This window comes from Brienomyrus brachyistius, unplaced genomic scaffold, assembly GCF_023856365.1.
Source record: "Brienomyrus brachyistius isolate T26 unplaced genomic scaffold, BBRACH_0.4 scaffold37, whole genome shotgun sequence".
NCBI classification, from domain to species: Eukaryota; Metazoa; Chordata; class Actinopteri; order Osteoglossiformes; family Mormyridae; genus Brienomyrus; species Brienomyrus brachyistius.
In genome coordinates this window covers 22,659-44,448 of record NW_026042312.1, presented here as the reverse complement: position 1 = coordinate 44,448, position 21,790 = coordinate 22,659, and the positions used below count along the sequence as shown (strand labels likewise).

At 49.1% G+C, this 21,790-nt stretch overlaps 2 protein-coding genes across 5 annotated transcripts in view; both read left to right on the top strand.

The window, feature by feature from the left end:
- Positions 1-21,790, top strand: part of LOC125722255 (stonustoxin subunit beta-like) — a gene marked incomplete at its 5' end in the record, with an annotated part of 198,601 nt that overhangs the window by 171,118 nt on the left and 5,693 nt on the right. The window lies entirely within an intron of this gene.
- LOC125722236 (NACHT, LRR and PYD domains-containing protein 12-like) overlaps positions 1-21,790 on the top strand; it is a 57,465-nt gene that overhangs the window by 29,982 nt on the left and 5,693 nt on the right. For 3 of the 4 annotated variants that reach the window (XM_048998417.1, XM_048998419.1, XM_048998418.1), the window contains 3 exons: positions 4,014-4,187; positions 4,519-4,692; positions 5,145-5,318. In XM_048998417.1, coding sequence (XP_048854374.1) covers positions 4,014-4,187; positions 4,519-4,692; positions 5,145-5,318 — 522 coding nt within the window. Of the gene's footprint in view, positions 1-4,013; positions 4,188-4,518; positions 4,693-5,144; positions 5,319-5,408; positions 5,541-21,790 lie in introns of those variants that run through there. The other variant, XM_048998420.1, reaches the window with a different exon arrangement.

The following is a 21,790-nucleotide window of genomic DNA, read 5'->3' as shown; positions in this document are numbered from 1 at the left end:
GGTGCCCATTCCAGAAGAAATCAGTAAACCCCTTCTGGACCTGATGCAGCAGGTCCATCGGAGGGTCCGGCACCATGAGTCGGTGCCACATCATGGAGGCAGCCAAACTGTTAATCACCAGCACTCTCTCTCGATATGAGAGCTGGGGCGGAATCCACCTCCAACGCTGAAGTCGTCCACTAATCCTGTCAACCAATCTGCTCCAATTCTTTTCCATGAAGCGCTCAGTTCCCAGGTAAAGACCCAGTATTCTGATGCCATCCTTGCCCCATACACACTGCTGTGGCAGCTGAGGAGGGCCCCGCCCGGACCACTGGCCCAGCAGGTACGTGGCGCTTTTGCTCCAGTTGACGCGAGCGGAAGAGGCACGCTGGAAATCGCCAAGAAGTGCTGTAAGCACCTCCATATCCGTGTTGGACCTGATAAAAACAGTGACGTCATCTGCATAAGCAGTAAGTGTAACAGTCACTCCTCCCCCAAGGCTGATGCCAGGTACCGGAGCTCCCTGGAGACGCCTTCGAAAAGCCTGAAGCAGCGGCTCCACCGCCAGTGAGTACAGCAGCCCAGACAACCCACAGCCCTGCCGTATCCCCCTGGTGACAGGAAAAGGCCTGGTGAGAGAGCCATTAATGTTCAGGAGGCTCCACACATTGGGGTACAAGAGTCTAATGTAAGAAACAATCTTTGGACCAAAACCAAAAGTTTGAAGGGTCTTAAACAGAAAGGTGTGGTCCACTCTGTCAAGTGCCTTTTCCTGATCTAAAGAGACCAGACCTGCGTCCAAACCTCGTTCTGACACAAAAGACAAAAGATCTCTAGCTAAAAAAAGGTTATCAAAAATTGAACGCCCTGGTACACAGTAAGACTGATCCCAGTGAATGATCGTTGAAACACATGTTTTCAGCCGGTTATTCAGAGCTTTGGACAAGATCTTATAATCCACACCGAGAAGCGAGACCGGCCGCCAGTTCTTCAGAAGTCCCAGATCCCCCTTCTTGGGCAGCAGCGTTAGAACAGCCCTCCGGCAGCTGGATGGAAGAAGGCCCATATCAACACTTTCTTGAAAAACACAGAACAAGTCTTCACCAATCAGGGGCCAGAAACATTTATAAAATTCCGCGGTCAGTCCGTCTAGGCCTGGTGCTTTCCCGACTGACTGCTCGTGGACAGCAGCAGTAAGTTCTGTCAGAGTCAAAGGCTCTTCCAGCTCATGTCTGTCTGCGACTGAAAGACTTGGTAAGTCCCAAAGAAACTGATCAGCCACTGTCTGATCACAGGCCTCAGCACAGAACAGGTTCTCATAAAAGGCTATTGAGTGTTGAAATCTCGTGCTTGTCAAACGTGCTACGCCCATCGGGGAGCATCAAGTGCCGAAAGGGCTCTCTCTCTTCCTGTGCTTCTCCAATCCAAAGAAATACGCGGTGGGGGCGTCCATATCAGTCTCCTTCGTATAGCGGCCCGGGCCAACGCTCCAGCCCCTCTCTCCACCAGAAGGTCTTTCAACAGGAGTCGGTTCCTCTGCAGGGCCTCAGCATCTCCCACCCTGCCAGGCTCTGCTCCTGTGCACAGCCGCAAGATCTCATCCTCCAGTCTTTTAAACCGGTTCTGTAGTTCAGTCTGGAAATATGCAGCATAGTTCTGGCAGAAGAGCTTAATTTGCACTTTTCCGACATCCCACCATTGACTGAGGGACTTGAATTGTGATTTTTTTCTCCCTCCACACCTCCCAGAAGTAGAAAGATCGTACAAAGTGGTGGTCCTGAACTAATTTATTACTACAACGCCAGTAACAATGTTGGGAGGAGAAATCAGTGCAAGAGAAAGTGACTCACATCACTGTAAAAATGTAAAATGTAAAAACACAACATCTACCTTTTTTACAGCAATATAATCAAACCACACAGCTCTTTTAGTAGCATTGCGACACCCGTTAATATTTAGCGAGTCAAAAATCAACGAAGCCATAAAACTGGTAAAAAGAGCTGATAAAGGACAAGAAACATAGAAGATAAACCCTCTGTACTGCTAGCGGTGGCGTAACACACTCCTAACAGTGCTCATCAGCTTCTTTAATCTGCACCGCTTCTGTTTATCAAGCTCGTCAAAAGTACATTTCCTCATCGCCATCATACATGAAGCTAAAAACAGTTTCAAATCAGGGAAATAGCACTCTATCTTAGGTTTTCTCTGGCCTTTAGTGCTGTCCAGAAAGAAACAGATCTGCTCAAGAGAGTAAACCTTGGTCCTACCTACAGGGGTGCTGGAGTCCATGGAGGCCTGTGAGTCCTCCAAGTCATCAGCCAAACTCTCTACGTCCTCATACAGTAATCTTTATCAGAGTCACTCACTGCGCTGCCGCCAGCAGGCCCTGCTGCATCCGGGCCCGGCTCCTCTGCCAGCCCGCCATCCCGGCGTGGCTCGGGAGCGGGGGGCAGTGACTACAGGAAGGGGGGGCGCGTCCTCCCGGTCCCCATGGTCTGAGTCCAGGTCCGTTACTACAGTATCGGCGCCCCTGCGGTGCTCGGTGTCCCACACCAGCGCCGGGGCCTCGCGCCCCTCCTCGCGCTCCCCCGGGGGGGGTCCCCTCGCGGGCAGGCCTGCCGCACATGCCCAAAACCACCGCACGCAAAACACTTCACACTCTCAGAGCTGTTAAAATTATATAAACTTTCCCCTCCACTGTGATCTTAACAGACACGTCCAGGACCTCCTGCGGCGCGTTAAGAATCATAAATGTTTGCCGCCTAAAAGACAGGAATCATCCTAATCGGGGTCACCAACTTCCCGTAGCACCCCAGAATGTTGGACAGTAGTTAATTTCTAATAAATGGGGGAACATTAGATAAAATATTAAACATAAATAAAAAACATTAGATTTTTTTGATGGGCTTGATAAAGGCAATACCTGTACGAATTCATCTTTAATGTTGAGACCACTTTCTATGAGGTCATCAACTATGGAAACGTCTTTTAAAAAGATCACAATAGCTTTGTTCATTCAGGAAGCTGAAACAACATTAGCGGCTCCAACTACTTCACCGACCGCGAGCAGACAGTCCTCCACCGAGACGGCGGGTCAGGGACACACTTAAAGCCGTGCCTGAGACTCAGACACGAAAAACTGAGTTGGGAAGCTCAAAATTCCCACCAGAAAGCTGCACTTGAATGGCTGAGATTCTGGCTGCTGACTCAGAGATAGAAGTTAGTGATGTGACAATACTGAGCTTACAAGAATGGCGAACGCATGGTTACTGCAAGGGACAATGCTTGTGAAATTCTGTGCAATGTTTCTTTTTAACTGCTTCAGAATCTTTGGCTAGAAAGCTGAACTGAAAGCAAATCATGAATCCTTCTGTTATCTTGCTTTGTATGTAGCCTAAGCGCGTTTCCCCAGCAAAGACGATAATCGCCTCTTAGTCACTGTCAGATATCGACACCGGGATACTTGTCTGATTACGCTCATTACCGACAATATCGTCATATCACCCAGACGTAATTGGTGATTTGACATGTTCCCAGGTATAACAATACAGGGAGAAGAAGGATTTTACTCATGGGATCAGGAATCCAAGTGCCAGTTGCTGCTGCATTAGCTGCTGGGAATGTTCACATCTCCTCCTTTCAGTGATACGTGTCGAGTGTAGGGACACCTGGCAGAAAGATGGCTAAGGACTGCACTGGAAGCACTGGTCTGACTGTTATGGGAGGTTCACGTCCATCTTGCTGTTGATGTGTTCCTATATATTCCTGTATATTCTGTGATTTTTGGCTGGAGCTTGTACTTAATGTTTTTACCTCTAGTTTTGAGTAAAGATGCACTGACTCACAATTAGTGATCATATGACTGCAGCAGATTGTCAGGACGCACAGAACACTCTGCAGACTATAATTCATTTTGAAGTGTAAACTGTGCTGCTAATTATACTGAAAACAAATGCTTATTGTAATGCTTTGTATTTTACTAATGTGTCGGATGTGTATATGTCTGTGTCTTAAAGTGTTTTCTGTTTCAGGCTGAACAGCTGTGATCTCAAAGATAAACACTGTGAAGTGCTGTCTTCAGCTCTAAGATCAAACTCTTCCCCCCTGAGAGAGCTGGACCTGAGTGACAATGACCTGAAGGATTCAGGAGTGAAGCTGCTCTCTGCTGCACTGGGGGATTTACACTGTAAACTGGAGATATTGAGGTCAGTATTACTGGGTATTCTACACTGTAAACTGGAGATACTGAGGCCAGTATTACTGGGTATTCCACACCGCAAACTGGAGATACTCAGGTCAGTATTACTGGGTATTCCACACCGCAAACTGGAAATACTGAGGTCAGTATTACTGTGTATTCCACACTATAAAGAGGAGACAGTGAGCAATAAGCTAAAGGAAAGAGAGGAGGGGTCCTGCCTTGTCTTAGACACTAAACTGTAATTCTTGAATTATTTATTAGAGCATCACATTTATTTAATAATTATAATGGTTAGGTGATATTATTTATTGGGGAGTTTCTGTCTTTCTCTGCAGGCTGTCAGGCTGTAGAGTCACAGAAGAAGGCTGTTCTTCCCTGACTTCAGCTCTGAAGTTAAACCCCTCACACCTGAGAGAGCTGGACCTAAGCTACAATCACCCAGGAGATTCAGAAGTGAAGCTGCTCTCTGCTGTACTGGAGGATCTCAGCTGTAAACTGGAGAAGCTGCAGTGAGTACAGAATATGCATTTTGCACAAAAGTAACTGGACACCAAGAAAACCCACAATGCCTTTCAGCAGTTACATAATAAACAAGCACAATCAGCTTCTGTTTTCTTCTCCTACTTCCTTATATCCCACAATCTTATCAGCCCTCGATCCATGCTAGAAATAATTAAGCAGTGAAGCAGTAAACATCCATTCAGCTATATACTGTAATCCATGCAAAACATTTGTGTCGGTTAGCAAAGTTAACAGCACTGTTACAGATAAACATGTTGACTTTAACGTGTTATGGACAAAAAAATAATGGACACCAAACAGAATCGGAATGATTGTTAAAATGATTTTTAATAATTTAATTGTTTTCTGAAAATCCATTATGTCATGGCCCTTATTCTCCTCATTTGAATACAGTGTTGCAGTGTAAAAAGTGGATTTAAAAGTGTTTAATTTTTTTAAGGGTGGGCCGGTGTGAACTCACAAAGAAATGCTGTGAGGCACTGGCTTCAGCTCTCAGATCAAACTCCTCACCCCTGAGAGAGCTGGACCTCAGTGACAATGACCTGCAGGACTCAGGAGTGAAGCTGCTCTCTGCTGGACTGGGGGACTTACACTGTAAACTGGAGATACTGAGGTCAGTCTGAATGGGTATTCCACACTGTAAACTGGAGTTACTGAGGTCAGTCTGACTGGGTATTCCACACTGTAAACTGGACATACTGAGGTCAGTCTGACTGGGTATTCCACACTGTAAACTGGAGTTACTGAGGTCAGTCTGACTGGGTATTCCACACTGTAAACTGGAGATACTGAGGTCAGTCTGACTGGGTATTCCACACTGTAAACTGGAGTTACTGAGGTCAGTCGTACTGGGTATTCCACACTGTAAACTGTGGGTAGTAAGGTGAGTATTACTGGGTATTTCACACTGTACGCTGGAGATAATAAGGTGAATGATTTAAAAAAAAAAAAGCAGGAGTATCTAAGTCTACAGGTTGACTTAAAAAATAACATTAGACTCGCTACAGTAAGTGGAATGTCGAAAGGAAGATTGCATTGGAGGCTAAGGATGACATTAAAAGTTTCATCCAATATTTTAACTCCAAAAGAGCTCTAAAAGCTGAAATCACTCATCTGCAGGATAGTAACGGCCTTATAATTGAAAATGAAAATTGATATAGTAAATGAGTTTAATGATTATTTTACACGGGTGTTCACAGTAGAGGACATGATTAACTTACCACCATTTAGTACAAATACAGTGTCATATATAAACAATATACAGTCCCTCCACAATTATTGGCCCCTTGTAAAGATTTGTAAAAAGGGTTAGAGAAAAATCCACCTTTTGGCGAAGCAGCTTCATCTCACACTGAAAAAAATGAGAAAAATCCAGCCTTTCATTGAAATAAATTTATTCAAAGAAAAACAAATCCTTCATCAAGAAATAATTATTTTCAACAAAAACACATGAGCTACGATTATTGGCAGCCCTGCTTTTAATACTCTGTACAGCCTCCCTTTGCCAGTTTAACAGCACTGAGTCTCCTATGACATTTTATAAGGTTGGAGAATACAGAGCAGGGCATCTGAGACCATTCCTCTTTACAGAATCTCTCCAGATCGCCCAGGGTCCTCGGCCCTCTCTTGTGCACTCTTCTCTTCAGCTCAGCCCACAGGTTTTCTGTGGGGTTCAGGTCAGGGGACTGAGATGGCCATGGCAGAAGCTTGATTCTGCGGTCAGCTGACCATTTTTATGTTTATTTGGACATGTGCTTAGGATCACCGTCCTGCTGGAAGATCCAATGAAGCCCCAGTTTTTGTTTCCTGGCAGCAGCAGCCAAATTTTGATATAAAATGTCCTGGTATTTCATGGACCCCATAGTGCCATGTACCCTAACGAGGTTTCCAGGGTTTTTGGAGGAAAAACAGCTGCACAACATCACAAAACCTCCACCATATGTTACAGTTGGGATAAGGTTCATTTCATTATAACCATCCTTCTTTTTACGCCAAATCCACCTTGAATGTTTATTGCTAAAAAGCATTTTTGTTTCATCAGACAGTTGAATTTGATTCCAGTCAAAGTTGTATATTGTTTTGCAGACTCCTGGTGTCATGCCCGGCTCGTCCGCTCCTCGTGTGTGCCACGCCCCCTAATTACCCACGTGTGATTTCCTGATCGTGCCCAGTCGTGTCTTGTTTCCTGCTGCCTTGTTCCATGTATTTAAGTTCCTGTTTTGTACTAACCCGTTGTCTGTCATTGATGTTAGTTGGCGTTACATGTCCCATGCTCCCTGTCCTTATTAAATCCCTGGTTTACCCCGACTTCCGCCTGTCTGCCTGCTTCCTACCCGTTCGCCTCGCACGATCACCGCTTTGTTCGCCAGCGATCGTGACAGAATGACAGACCCCAAAAAGAAAGGCACCCGGAGAGGGAAGAGGGTCCCGCAGGAGACGATCCGTCTCGGCGCCTGCTCGCTCTCCAGGCTTTACCTCCCGACGGAGGACGAGAGGGAAGTACCCGCCCTACCTCCAGCCCGAGGGCTGACCACACGTGACCCCGATCCCGTGTGGAAATATTGGCTCTCCAGTGAGGATGAGGACGAGGAGCCCTTCCTCTACCCTTACCCGGAGCCGGAGCCGATTCTTTCACCGCCCGTTTTCCCGGACATCGCACCACCTCTCGCCGCCGCTGGGCGCCGGAGAAGGAGGAGGAGACCGGCGATTGCCTGTCCCGAGGAGCTCCCTCCGTTAGCGCCCACGGACACACAGCTCTCTTCCCCTGCAGTAACCACCCCGGAGGCGCTACCCGCGCCTCACCTAGGGAAGCCGGTGAACTGCGCCTCCCAGTTCTTTGCCCTCCAGGGGTTGTTCTGGAGGATCTGGGAGGAACTGGTCCCTCCAGTAAGTCCGGAGGTAACGGAGCTTACGGAGCGACTCCAGATGAGCTTTGCGGCGTTTACTCCGGCTTCCGACCCAAAACAGCTGGAGATTATGGCAGAGGACGTGCGGCAGCTCCTCCAGCTCCAGAGGGCTGCGGTCCCCGCTCCCGTGCAGCCGCCATTGCCGGCGGACCCAGCTCCCGTGCAGCCGCCATTGCCGGCGGACCCAGCTCCCGTGCAGCCGCCATTGCCGGCGGACCCAGCTCCCGTGCAGCCGCCGCTGCCTGCGCAGCCGCCTGCGCAGCCCCCTTCACTGCCTGCGCAGCCCCCTTCACTGCCTGCGCAGCCCCCTTCGCTGCCTGCACAGCCCCCTTCGCCTGCTGCAGCTCCAGGGCAGGCGCCCCCACTGCAGCCACCTGCAGCTCCAGGGCAGGCGCCCCCACTGCAGCCACCTGCAGCTCCAGGGCAGGCGCCCCCACTGCAGCCACCTGCAGCTCCAGGGCAGGCGCCCCCTGACCGTGCTCCAAGTCCTGACCGCGCTCCAAGTCCTGACCGCGCTCCAGCGGCTCCCGGGCCAGCGCCCCCACAGCCGGCTAACCGCGTTCCAGTCCCTGACCGCGTTCCAGTCCCTGACCGCGTTCCTGTCCCAGCTCCAGAGGGGCCCCCTCCGCCTGCCGCAGCTCCAGAGGTGCCCCCTCCGCCTGCAGCAGCTCCAGCTCCTGTCCCTTCTCCCCCTGTGACGTTACCCTCGCCCCAGCGACCTCGACCCCGAGCAAGGGTCGTTATGTCTGTGTCCCGCAAGGGGAGGGGACACAGACGTAGGACTGGGGTCCCGCCCGCCCTGCCCCCTGGCTCGCCCTGCCTCGCCTGCGCTGGGGCTCGGTTGGCGCCTGCGGGTCCTGGCCCTCCGGGTCGGCTGTCGCCCCGCCTCGCTCCCCTCTCCAGAGCCTGGTCGGTCGCCTGCGGGCTCCCCGACGGCGGCTCCTCGGTTGCCTGCGGGGCCCCTACCTCCGGCCCTCCACCGGACGTCGCCGCCTGCTGCGGCTCCCCCCTCCTCCGGGCCTTCGCCGTGGGCCCCTCCTGCTCCCTCGTCCCCTTCCCCGGTGCTCCCTCCTGCTCCCTCCCTGGCCCCTCCACGGGTCCCTCGCCCTGTCTCCTCAGCCCCTTCTCGGTCCCCTCCGGCTCCGGCCTCCCGGCCGCCTGCGGCCCCTCCGGCTGCCTCCCGTCGCCCGCTGGGGCTCCCTCGGGCTCCCCTTCCTTCCTCCTCCTTCTCTCCCTTCTTTCCTGTCTCTGTCCCGCCTGTCTTTGTTCCTCCTCCTGCCTTTGTCCCGCCGTCCTCTGTTCCTGGTCCCTTTGTTCTGCCCCGCTCTGTTCCTGGTTTCCCGTCGTTCCCTCCCGTCACTCCCGCTCCTTTTGTTCCGCCTGTTCCCTCTGTTTCTCCCTTTCTGATCTGTCTCTCCGCTTTCCCGGCCCTTTGTCAGCTCCTGTCATATGTTCTGTCTCTTGCCTTGTTTTGTGCTTCGGTCCTGTTCCCCGTCGTGCGTTAATTCTGTTCTTGTTTTTCTGGTCCTGTTCTGCCTCGTCCCGTCCGTCGCCCCCTTCCTTGGCGCGCCCGGTGTAGCGCGCCTTTGGGGGGGGGGTTCTGTCATGCCCGGCTCGTCCGCTCCTCGTGTGTGCCACGCCCCCTAATTACCCACGTGTGATTTCCTGATCGTGCCCAGTCGTGTCTTGTTTCCTGCTGCCTTGTTCCATGTATTTAAGTTCCTGTTTTGTACTAACCCGTTGTCTGTCATTGATGTTAGTTGGCGTTACATGTCCCATGCTCCCTGTCCTTATTAAATCCCTGGTTTACCCCGACTTCCGCCTGTCTGCCTGCTTCCTACCCGTTCGCCTCGCACGATCGCCGCTTTGTTCGCCAGCGATCGTGACACCTGGCACTAACATTTTAAGTAACTGACAGAAAAAGCTTCTTTCTGTCATAACTTTCAAAACGTCTGTTAACATAAAGGGGGCGTCTGATGGTTTTTTGGAGACAAGATTTTACTTTGTCTGGTAATTGACTAACAGTCATCCTTAGGGATTTTTTGTCTCTCTTACGATCCTCCTCACTGTATGTGGGGGCAAAATAAACTTGGGTCCTCTTTCAGGCAGGTTTCTAACAGTTCCAGTTGATGTCCACTTTTTAATTATTGCCCTAACAGTAGAAATGGGCATTTTAAGGCGAGTAGCTATTTTTTAATACCCATTCCCTGACTTATGAAGGTCAGCACACTTCTCCCTCATTTGGTCTGTGTCTCTTATCTTTCCCATGTTGATGGATGACTAAGGGAATTTGGCCTCTGTGTCTCCTCATGTTTGTACCCCAGTTACTCAGGAAGTCATGGATTACAGCTTGAAGGTTCCTATTCACTCCAATCAACTCAAATATGTATAATTTACATAGGAAACATGCTTCAGTTACATTGTGTTCACTATAATTTGCAGGGCTGCCAATAATCGTGGCTCACGTGTTTTTGTTAAAAATAATTATTTCTTGATGATGGATTTGATTTTTCTTCAAATAAATTGATTTCAGTTAAAAGTTGGATTTTTCAAATTTTTTCCGTGTGAGATGAAGAAACTTCACCAGAAGGTGGATTTTTTCTTACCCCTTGTACAAAGGGGTGCCAATAATTGTAGAGGGCATGTATGTATAACTGAGGCTGATGTGGTACAAAGCCTAGCTAAGCTCAAAATAAAAAAATCACAGGGTCCTGAAGGCATCTTACCTATAGTTTTAAAATAAATGAGGGTTATTATTAGCCAACCTTTAACTTTACTGTTTCCAAAATCCTTATTTGCACATGTGGTACCTTATGATTGGAAGTATTCTAATATAACGCCCATATTCAAAAAAAAAACTACAGGCCAATTACTTTAACTTGCATAACTGGAAAAGTTATGGATACAAATATCCTGGATACAAATAACATTCTGAGGGGTAGCCAACCTGGATTTAGGAGAAATTGATCCTGTTTAACTAATCTACTTGAGTTCTTTGAGGAAGCAAAAATAGAAATTAGTCACAAAATGTACTTAGATTTGCAGAAGGCCTTTGATGTTGTCCCCCTCAAACAGATCTTGCTTAAGATCAAAGCTGCAGGGATTTTAGGAACTGTAGCAACTTGGATTGAAAACTGGTTAACAGACAGGAAGCAGCAGGTAGTTATTAGAGGCACAATGTCACAGTGGGCCTGTGTTCATAGTGGGGTACCGCAGGGTTCAATTTTAGGACCACTATTGTTCCTATTTTACATTAATGATATTGAAACCAATACATACAGTAAACTAGTTAAATTTGCAGACAACACCAAGGTGGATTATGTAGCAAATACTGATCTAGCAGCGGAGAGGCTACAACGGGATCTTGATTTAATTAGCGACTGGGCTGAGCTGTTGATGTCCCACTTTCACCAGTGTGGGGAAGCAATTAAAAAGGCCAATAGGATGTTGGGTTGCATCTCTAGGTGTGTGGAGTTTAATTTAAATGAGGTGATGCTAAGATTATACAATTCCTTGGTAAGACCCCACCTAGAATATTGTTTTAATGTGAGAGGGGGATATAGGGCTGTCGAAGGAACAATCAGGTTCTCTTTGGTCCGTTCAGAAATATTTCTTAAAATATACAAAAAATTATGATATATTTCATAAGCATTGCTAGGTAATCGGGGGCGGCATGGTGGTGCAGTGGTTAGCACTCTGCCTCACACTCGGGTTCGAGTCTCTGCCTGGGTCACATGTGTGCAGAGTTTGCATGTTCTCCCCATGTCGTCGTGGGGTTTCCTCCAGGTACTCCGGTACTCCGGTTTCCCCCCACAGTCCAAAAACATGCTGAGGCTAATTGGACTTGCTAAATTGCCCATAGGAATGCATGTGTGAGTGCATGGTGTGTGAGTGTGCCCTGCAATGGGCTGGCCCCCCATCCTGGGTTGTTCCCTGCCTCGTGCCCATTGCTTCCGGGATAGGCTCCGAACCCCCCGCGACCCAGCAGGATAAGCGGTTTGGAAAATGGATGGATGGATAATAATAATAATAATAATAATAATAATACATTTTATTTATAAAGCCCTTTACATCCCGAGATCTCAAAGGGCTACAAGTTAAAATAAAAGAGACAAAATAAACAGTTTAAAAGTAAACAATTTTAAAACCTCTAAGTGGAGAAACCACTTTAACAAAAGGTTTTGTTAAAAAGAAATGTCTTTCGATGCTTTTTAATGCAGTCAGTGGGTTGTGGTGCCCTCAGGAAGTCAGGGAGGGCATTCCATAGGCGTGGAGCAGCAGCACAGAAAGCCCTATCTCCCATAGTCTTCAGATTGGTTCTTGGTTTGTGGAGGAGGTTTGCCTGCGTAGAACAGAGGGAACGTATTGCGCATTGTGGGTTGATAAGTTCTTTGAGGTGGGGGGGAGGCATGTCCATGGACGCATTGGTGTGTGAGAAGCAAAACCTTATACTCAATCCTGGCGGAGACGGGAAGCCAATGAAGTGAGTGGAGAATGGGAGTGATGTGCTCATGTTTTCGCACTTTCATCAGGATCCTCGCTGCAGAGTTTTTGCAGCTCTGCAGGCTCTGGCTGGGTATCCCAAAGAGAAGTGCATTACAGTAGTCCAGATAAAGGCATGGACCAGCTTTTCAGCATCAGATATGGAGAGAATGGGGCGGAGTTTGGAAATGTTCCGGAGATGGTAGAAGGAGGTCTTGCAGAGGTGGTTGATATGGGATTCAAAGGTGAGTTGGGGATCCATTTTTACGCCAAGATTTGTGACCGTTGATGAGGGAGAGATATTGGAGCCAGAGAAGATGATACTGGTTATGGGTGATGATTTTATCTGGTGAGGGGTGCCGACCAGAATGGCCTCGGTTTTGGAGCTGTTGAGTTGAAGGAAATTGTGATCCATCCAAACCTTTATCTCCTCCAGACAAATGGTGAGTTGAGATGGGGATGATGGGGATGATGAGAGTGGCGTTGCAGGTGTTGCATTTACATGCCACATGTGTATCGTCGGCGTAACAGTGGAAGGAAAGTCCATGACGGCTGATGACCTGAACGAGCGGAGAAAGGTAGAGAATGAAGAGCATGGGGCCAAGAACTGACCCCTGGGGAACGCCACAGGAGACTGTGTGTGGCTTTGAGGTGGAGTCACCCATAGCAAGGTACTCTATCCGGTTTGTGAGGTATGATTGGAACCAGCTGAGGGCAACCTCAGTGAGTCCAAAGGTGGAATGTAGCCGATTTAATAAGATGTCATGGTCAACCGTATAAAATGCAGCAGATATGTCCAGGAGAATAAGCAAGGAGGAAGAGCCAGCATCGGATGACATCAGGAGATCATTTGTGACTCTTACGAGTGCAGTTTCTGTACTGATTTGACCGGAAACCAGATTGGAATTTTTCATAGAGGTTGTTGAGTTTCAGGTGGTTATGCAGCTGGATGGCAATTACTTTCTCAATCACTTTGGATATGAAGGGGAGATTGGAGATGGGCCTATAATTGGAAAGGACTTCTGGGTCCAGGTTGTGTTTTTTGAGAAGTGGTCTTATAATGACTTTTTTTAAGACAGAGGGGATGTGACCAGTTCGAAGAGTTATTTATAACAGAGGTGATAAGGGGACTTAGGATAATGATATGGGTCTGCACCAGGGAAGTTGGGAAAGGGTCTAAGGCACAGGTGGAGGGTTTCATCTTCCTGATGATGTTTTGCACCTCTTCTGATGAAGCCAGAGAAGAGCAGTTTAGGCGCTGAGAAATAGCACATGTTGAGGAAATGGTTTGGATCTGGGGACCGGAAAGGGCAGAGCGAATGTGTGCAATCTTGGATGTGAAATAATCCATGAAACAGTTGCACTGCTCTGCTGTGGTGCCGGGGAGTGGAAGAAGGGGTTGTGATTCGAGAAGATGGTTAACAGTGGAGAAAAGCTGTTTGGAATTTCCCGCACTATTTCTGATGGCTCTTATGCACGGTGGGATGAATAAACTGTTGAGATTCATCAGCTGCTCGGCGGAGTAACTCAACATAGAGATGAAGGCAGTGGCATAGATGTAAAATGCACGGCAGAATGTTTCTTCGCCGCTTGGCTGTTTTGCCGAAAGTACAATATGGACTTTCGGCTATGCAGCGGCGATGGCGATGGCAATGAATGGCAGCAGGCATGCGCTTCTTAATGGCCGGACAAGCAGAATCCAGGCTGACTAAATTAGGACTCAAAAAAAAGTTATATACGCCACGGTAGCAGTGGCAGTGAAACAGAGCAATGGAGTCTCCAGGTGATGCTGCGCTAACAGCAACAGGTAGACGAACACAACTCAGGATGGATGATAGGTAATCCCACTAATTAATAAAATGAAAAAGTAGCCACAAGCCATCTACACTCAGATGTGCTATAATCACCCACCTTCACACATGGACCGGGGAGCCCCTTTCAGTCCTGGCAGGAGACCAACACGTGATTCCTGAGAAGTGCCGGGCGATGCGCGCTCTGTCCCACGGCTGATCTCCGGTCAGTGCTGAGCTCTCCCCCTTCCTTTATACTAAATCTGGAGCGGTACGAGTGCGGGCAGGGGGCGAGCTGGCCAGGGTCACCCCTCCCCTCAGGGACTGTGCTCTTTAGTCTCCAATTCCTGTCCAGGTGAGGCTGTTTGCGGTTGTGGTTACGAAGCATTTTGGGCAAGGCTTTCCCTTTTCCCCTGGGAGAGAAAAGATAAGCCTCCTTTTCCGCTGAGAAAGGCAAGATAGGTGTTCTAGCTCTTTCTGTGAGAAACAAGTTACATAAGTGATCAGTGAAGAAACACATTTGTGCAGTTCACCTGTGGCACATCAATAATGTGGGTGAATTGTGGTGGACGATGTAATTGAATCACGGGATGTTTAGTCCAAACACGATCAGAACCAATCCATACCTCAATCCCCTCATAGGTATGTCTGCTGGGTGGAGTTGGAGGTGCAGTATAATCCCGTTATAATGGAATATCGTCCATAACGGATGAGGTCTGCTGGCTGTGCACCTTTAAGAACATGCAGAAAAAGCATCAGATAAAGCGGACTCGCATATAATGGAGTGTGTGTGAGAGTGTCTGCGACAATATACGTGTGTGTGAGAGTGTCTGCGACAGGGTACGTGTGTGTGAAAGTGTCTGTGACAGGGTATGTGTGTGTGAGAGTGTCTGTGGCAGGGTACGCATGTGTGAGAGTGTCTGTGGCAGGGTACGTGTGTGTGAGAGTGTCTGTGGCAGAGTACGCATGTGTGAGAGTGTCTGTGACAGGGTACGCGTGTGTGAGAGTGTCTGCGGAAGGGTACGTGTGTGTGAGAGTGTCTGCGGCAGGGTACGCTTGTGTGAGAGTGACTGTGGCAGGATACGTGTGTGTGAGAGTGTCTGCGGAAGGGTACGTGTGTGTGAGAGTGTCTGCGGAAGGGTACGCGTGTGTGAGAGTGACTGTGGCAGGGTACGCGTGTGTGAGAGTGTCTGTGACAGGGTACGCGTGTGTGAGTGTCTGTGGAAGGGTACGCGTGTGTGAGAGTGACTGTGGCAGGGTACGCATGTGTGTGAGTGTCTGTGGAAGGGTACGTGTGTGTGAGAGTGTCTGCGGAAGGGTACGTGTGTGTGAGAGTGTCTGCGGAAGGGTACGCGTGTGTGAGAGTGACTGTGGCAGGGTACGCGTGTGTGAGAGTGTCTGTGACAGGGTACGCATGTGTGAGTGTCTGTGGAAGGGTACGCGTGTGTGAGAGTGACTGTGGCAGGGTACGCGTGTGTGAGAGTGTCTGTGGCAGGGTACGCGTGTGTGAGAGTGTCTGTGACAGGGTACGCGTGTGTGAGAGTGTCTGCGGAAGAGTACGTGTGTGAGAGTGTCTGCGGCAGGGTACGCATGTGTGAGAGTGTCTGCGACAGGGTACGCGTGTGTGAGAGTGTCTGCGACAGGGTACGCGTGTGTGAGAGTGTCTGTGACAGGGTACGCGTGTGTGAGAGTGTCTGTGACAGGGTACGCGTGTGTGAGAGTGTCTGCGGAAGGGTACGCGTGTGTGAGAGTGTCTGCGACAGGGTACGCGTGTGTGAGAGTGTCTGCGACAGGGTACGCGTGTGTGAGAGTGTCTGCGACAGGGTGCGCGTGTGTGAGAGTGTCTGCGGCAGGGTACGTGTGTGTGAGAGTGTCTGTGGCAGGGTACGCGTGTGTGAGAGTGTCTGTGGCAGGGTACGCGTGTGTGAGAGTGTCTGTGACAGGGTACGCGTGTGTGAGAGTGTCTGTGACAGGGTACGCGTGTGTGAGAGTGTCTGCGACAGGGTACGTGTGTGTGAGAATGTCTGCGACAGGGTACGTGTGTGTGAGAGTGTCTGCGACAGGGTACGTGTGTGAGAGTGTCTGCGGCAGGGTACGTGTGTGTGAGAGTGTCTGTGACAGGGTACGCGTGTGAGAGTGTCTGTGACAGGGTACGCGTGTGTGATTGTCTGTGGAAGGGTACGCGTGTGTGAGAGTGACTGTGGCAGGGTACGCGTGTGTGAGAGTGTCTGTGACAGGGTACGCGTGTGTGAGAGTGTCTGTGGCAGGGTACGCGTGTGTGAGAGTGTCTGTGACAGGGTACGCGTGTGTGAGAGTGTCTGCGGAAGGGTACGTGTGTGAGAGTGTCTGCGGCAGGGTACGTGTGTGTTAGAGTGTCTGCGGCAGGATACGTGTGTATGAGAGTGTCTGGGACAGGGTACGTGTGTGTGAGAGTGTCTGCGAAAGGGTACGTGTGTGTGAGAGTGTCTGCGACAGGGTACGTGTGTGTGAGAGTGTCTGCGACAGGGTACTTGTGTGTGAGAGTGTCTGCGACAGGGTACGCGTGTGTGAGAATGTCTGCTACAGGGTACGCGTGTGTGAGAGTGTCTGCGACAGGGTGCGCGTGTGTGAGAGTGTCTGCGGCAGGGTACGTGTGTGTGAGAATGTCTGCGACAGGGTACGTGTGTGTGAGAATGTCTGCGACAGGGTACGTGTGTGTGAGAGTGTCTGCGACAGGGTACGTGTGTGAGAGTGTCTGCGGCAGGGTACGTGTGTGAGAGTGTCTGCGGCAGGATACGTGTGTGTGAGAACGTCTGCGACAGGGTACGCGTGTGTGAGAGTGTCTGCGACAGGGTACGCGTGTGTGAGAGTGTCTGTGACAGGGTACGCGTGTGTGAGAGTGTCTGCGGAAGGGTACGCGTGTGTGAGAGTGTCTGCGACAGGGTACGCGTGTGTGAGAGTGTCTGCGACAGGGTACGCGTGTGTGAGAGTGTCTGCGGAAGGGTACGTGTGTGAGAGTGTCTGCGGCAGGGTACGCGTGTGTGAGAGTGTCTGCGACAGGGTACGCGTGTGTGAGAGTGTCTGCGACAGGGTACGCGTTTGTGAGAGTGTCTGCGACAGGGTGCGCGTGTGTGAGAGTGTCTGCGACAGGGTGCGCGTGTGTGAGAGTGTCTGCGGCAGGGTGCGTGTGTGTGAGAATGTCTGCGACAGGGTACGTGTGTGTGAGAATGTCTGCGACAGGGTACGTGTGTGTGAGAGTGTCTGCGGCAGGGTACGTGTGTGAGAGTGTCTGCGGCAGGGTACGTGTGTGTGAGAGTGTCTGTGACAGGGTACGCGTGTGAGAGTGTCTGTGACAGGGTACGCGTGTGTGAGAGTGTCTGTGACAGGGTACGCGTGTGTGAGAGTGTCTGTGACAGGGTACGCGTGTGTGAGAGTGTCTGCGGAAGGGTACGTGTGTGAGAGTGTCTGCGGCAGGGTACGTGTGTGTTAGAGTGTCTGCGGCAGGATACGTGTGTATGAGAGTGTCTGGGACAGGGTACGTGTGTGTGAGAGTGTCTGCGAAAGGGTACGCGTGTGTGAGAGTGTCTGCGACAGGGTACGCGTGTGTGAGAGTGTCTGCGACAGGGTACGCGTGTGTGAGAGTGTCTGCGACAGGGTACGCGTGTGTGAGAGTGTCTGCGACAGGGTGCGCGTGTGTGAGAGTGTCTGCGACAGGGTGCGCGTGTGTGAGAGTGTCTGCGACAGGGTACGTGTGTGAAAGTGTCTGCGGCAGGGTACGTGTGTGTGAGAGTGTCTGCGGCAGGGTACGTGTGTGTGAGATTGTCTGCGACAGGGTTCGTGTGTGTGAGAGTGTCTGCGGCAGGGTACGTGTGTGTGAGAATGTCTGCGGCAGGGTACGTGTGTGTGAGAGTGTCTGCGACAGGGTACGTGTGTGTGAGAGTGTCTGCGACAGGGTGCGTGTGTGTGAGAGTGTCTGCGACAGGGTACTTGTGTGTGAGAGTGTCTGCGACAGGGTACGCGTGTGTGAGAGTGTCTGCGACAGGGTACGCGTGTGTGAGAGTGTCTGCGACAGGGTGCGCGTGTGTGAGAGTGTCTGCGACAGGGTGCGCGTGTGTGAGAGTGTCTGCGACAGGGTACGTGTGTGAAAGTGTCTGCGGCAGGGTACGTGTGTGTGAGAGTGTCTGCGGCAGGGTACGTGTGTGTGAGATTGTCTGCGACAGGGTTCGTGTGTGTGAGAGTGTCTGCGGCAGGGTACGTGTGTGTGAGAATGTCTGCGGCAGGGTACGTGTGTGTGAGGGTGTCTGCGACAGGGTACGTGTGTGTGAGAGTATCTGCGACAGGGTGCGTGTGTGTGAGATTGTCTGGGACAGGGTACGTGTGTGTGAGAGTGTCTGCGGCAGGGTGCCTGTGTGTGAGATTGTCTGGGACAGGGTACGCGTGTGTGAGAGTGTCTGCGACAGGGTACGTGTGTGAGAGTGTCTGCGGCAGGGTACGCGTGTGTGAGAGTGTCTGCGACAGGGTACGCGTGTCTGAGAGTGTCTGCGGCAGGGTACGCGTGTGTGAGAGTGTCTGCGGCAGGGTACGCGTGTGTGAGAGTGTCTGCGGCAGGGTACGCGTGTGTGAGAGTGTCTGCGGCAGGGTACGTGTGTGTGAGAGTGTCTGCGGCTGGGTACGCGTGTGTGAGAGTGTCTGCGGCAGGGTACGCGTGTGTGAGAGTGTCTGTGACACCCCACCCCCAGTGTACTAGGTGACCTGCCCCACCCAGAGGTACATAGGAAAAGAACCACTCCCCCAAACTAGGGGCTAGTGGAAGTGGCAGGACTGGGGGGCGAGTAAAGTCAGTATTTAATGTGAGTCGTAGAGGGGAGAGGAAAAGAAAAGGAGAAAAACGCAGGAAAGGAAATAAATAAAGACAGGATTGTATTTATATATGATGGTTGTGGATGATAGGAGCTGTAACTGTCAAAAAGAAATTAGTAAATAAAAAATTATCACTGCTTCACTGCTCAAAAAAATTAAAGGAACACTTTGAAAACACATTAGATATCAATGGGGAAAAACACCGCTTATCCTATTGGGTCGCAGGGGGTCCGGAGCCAATCCCGGAAGCAATGGGCACGAGTCAGGGAACAACCCAGGATGGGGGACCAACCCATCGCAGGGCACACTCACACACCAGTCACTCACACATGCAATTTAGCAAAATGACAACATGGGGAGAACACGCAAACTCCACACACGTGTGACCCAGGCAGGGACTCGAACCCAGGTCCCAGAGGTGTGAGGCAACAGTGCTAACCACTGCACTACCATGCCGCCCCCAGCAAACATACAAACAACCAGAATTCCAGAAAAGTTCATTAAATTTGAATGAAATAACAAAACACTTTCAAATCACATGAGCCTACATTTTATTCACAACAGAACATAGATAATATAACAAATGTTCAAACTGGGAAATTGTACACCTTTATCCAGTTAATGAACTCATTTCAAATTTGATGCCTGCTACATGTCCCAAAAAAGTCGGTATAGGGACAACAAATGGCTGAAAAATCAAGAAAGTTTAAAAAAATTCAGCTGGGAGAACATCTAGCAACTAATTAACTTAAATGATATCAGGTCTGTAACCTGATTAGCATTAAAAGGGATGTCAGAGATGCAGAGTCTCTCAGAAGTAAAGATGGACAGAGGCTCTCCAATCTGTGTAAGAGTGAATAAAAAGATTACTTTAAACTACTTTAGGAATACTTTAAAAACAATGTTCCTCAACGTGAAATTGCAAAGGTTTTGCAAATCTCATCATCTATCAAAAAAATTGAGAGAAACTGGAGATATCTCTGTGCGTAAGGGACAAGGCCGAAGACCTGTATTGGATGCCCGTGGTCTTCGGGCCCTCAGACGACTCTGCGTCACTCATCGGCATGATTGTGTCAATGACATTACTAAATGGGCCCAGGAATACTTCCAAATAGCACAGTCGGTAAACACAATCCGCCGTGCCATCTGCAGATGCCAGCTAAAGCTCTATCATGCAAAAAGGAAGCCATATCTGAACATGGTCCAGAAGCGCCGTCGTGTCCTGTGGGCCAAGACTCATTTGAAATGGACTGTTTCAAAGTGGGAAAGTGTTCTGTGGTCAGACGAGCCCAAATGTGACATTCTTGTTGGTAATGAAGGGCACCGTGTCCTCCGGGCTAAAGAGGAGGGAGACCTTCCAGCGTGTTATCAGCGTTCAGTTCAGAAGCCAGCATCTCTGATGGTATGGGGATGCATAAGTGCATACGGTATGGGCAGCTTGCATGTTTTGGAAGGAACTCTGAATGCTGAAAGGTATATAAAGGTTTTAGAGCAACACATGCTCCCCTCCAGAGGACGTCTGTTTCAGGGAAGGCCTTGTGTATTTCAGCAGGACAATGCAAACATTACCACATACTGCAGATATTACAACAGCATGGCTTCGTGGCAGAAGAGTCCGGGTGCTGAATTGGCCTGTCTGCAGTCCAGATCTTTCACCTATAGTGAACATACAGTAATTACCTGTGACACCCATGGTGGACTATGAGCAGGTATACAGGCCCACAGAGCATGCAGATAATTATCTGTGACACCCACGGTGCACTGTGAGCAGGTATACAGGCCCACAGAGCATGCAGATAATTATCTGTGACACCCATTGTACACTGTGAGCAGGTATCAGTACTGACTACTTTTTATATTGAGTCACATGTTTTATGTGAATTACTTTGTACTGAACTGAAGGCCAGTATTTGTCACTATGAATTTGTTGTTGCAGACGTCCATCCAGAAATCAGAGCTGGGGGAAAAGATAAGGTCCTTATTCCAATTAATTTTTGGTACAAATATCAATGTGTCTGTCGCAGATGGTGGATTTTATATTCTAGAGGTTTATTTTTATTTTTAAGTTGCAGAATGTTGTCTCATCTGAAGAGGATTCAGTGTATTATGTGTGAGGTCCATTTTGGTTTTGATGCTGGATTCAGTTAGTAAATATTAGAAAAATTGTATATTCTCAACTCGTATTTATGGATTAAGTCTTCGAATGTCATGAAATGACTGTTACTGAAAAGGAGGTGGAGATGTGTAATCCCTTTCTGTTCCCGTGAGTGATAGTGAATAGTGATATTGTGAAGTAGGAAGTCCAGATTATTCCCGATTGGCGTGTATTTACAGGGTCTGAGAGTACAGTTAGTGATTTTAATGGCTTTCCTCTGTGCTGTCAGTGCTGTGGAAATGGCAGCACTGTGTTGTTAAAGCAGTTTTGTTTCTTTAATGACATTTTGAGTAAGTCTGCATGTCTGAGATTTTTACAGTACAGCTGCTCCTGCTGTAACCATGAGCTGCTGTTACTGCTGTAGTGTGACCATTTAGTTAAGTCTTGCAGTTGATTTGCTAAGTAATAATTAAGAAAAATGAGCTTGTAATCCACCTTGAGATTTTTTTTTCTGTAATGTGGAATGTTTGATGTTGCGCTTTTGTTTTTCCAGCAAAAATGTGACATTAAGGAGTTAAGAGTTTGAAAGAATTTTTCTGAAATTATTCTGGACGAGTAATTTTATTTTTATTGATTCAAGTGGGAGACTCATCTATTGTTTTGAATAAGGAGGTGTAGTTGAGGGAAACCAAGTCTGACAGCCTGTAGGAGATGTAGATACCCAAGTACCGGATATTTCCAGTGTGAAATGGACCATCCTGATCAGCTGATTCCCAGGCATCTTCAGACAGTGAGAATATTATTGGTTTTTTTCCAGTTTATTGTGTACTTTGATATATTTTGAAAAGGTATTAATAAAATTAAAATTTCATATATTGAGGGTTTCGTAAAAACAGCAAGATATCATCTGCAGAGAGATTAATTTTGTGTTGACTTAATAGTATGAATTCCATTTATTTCACTGTTCTGTTGT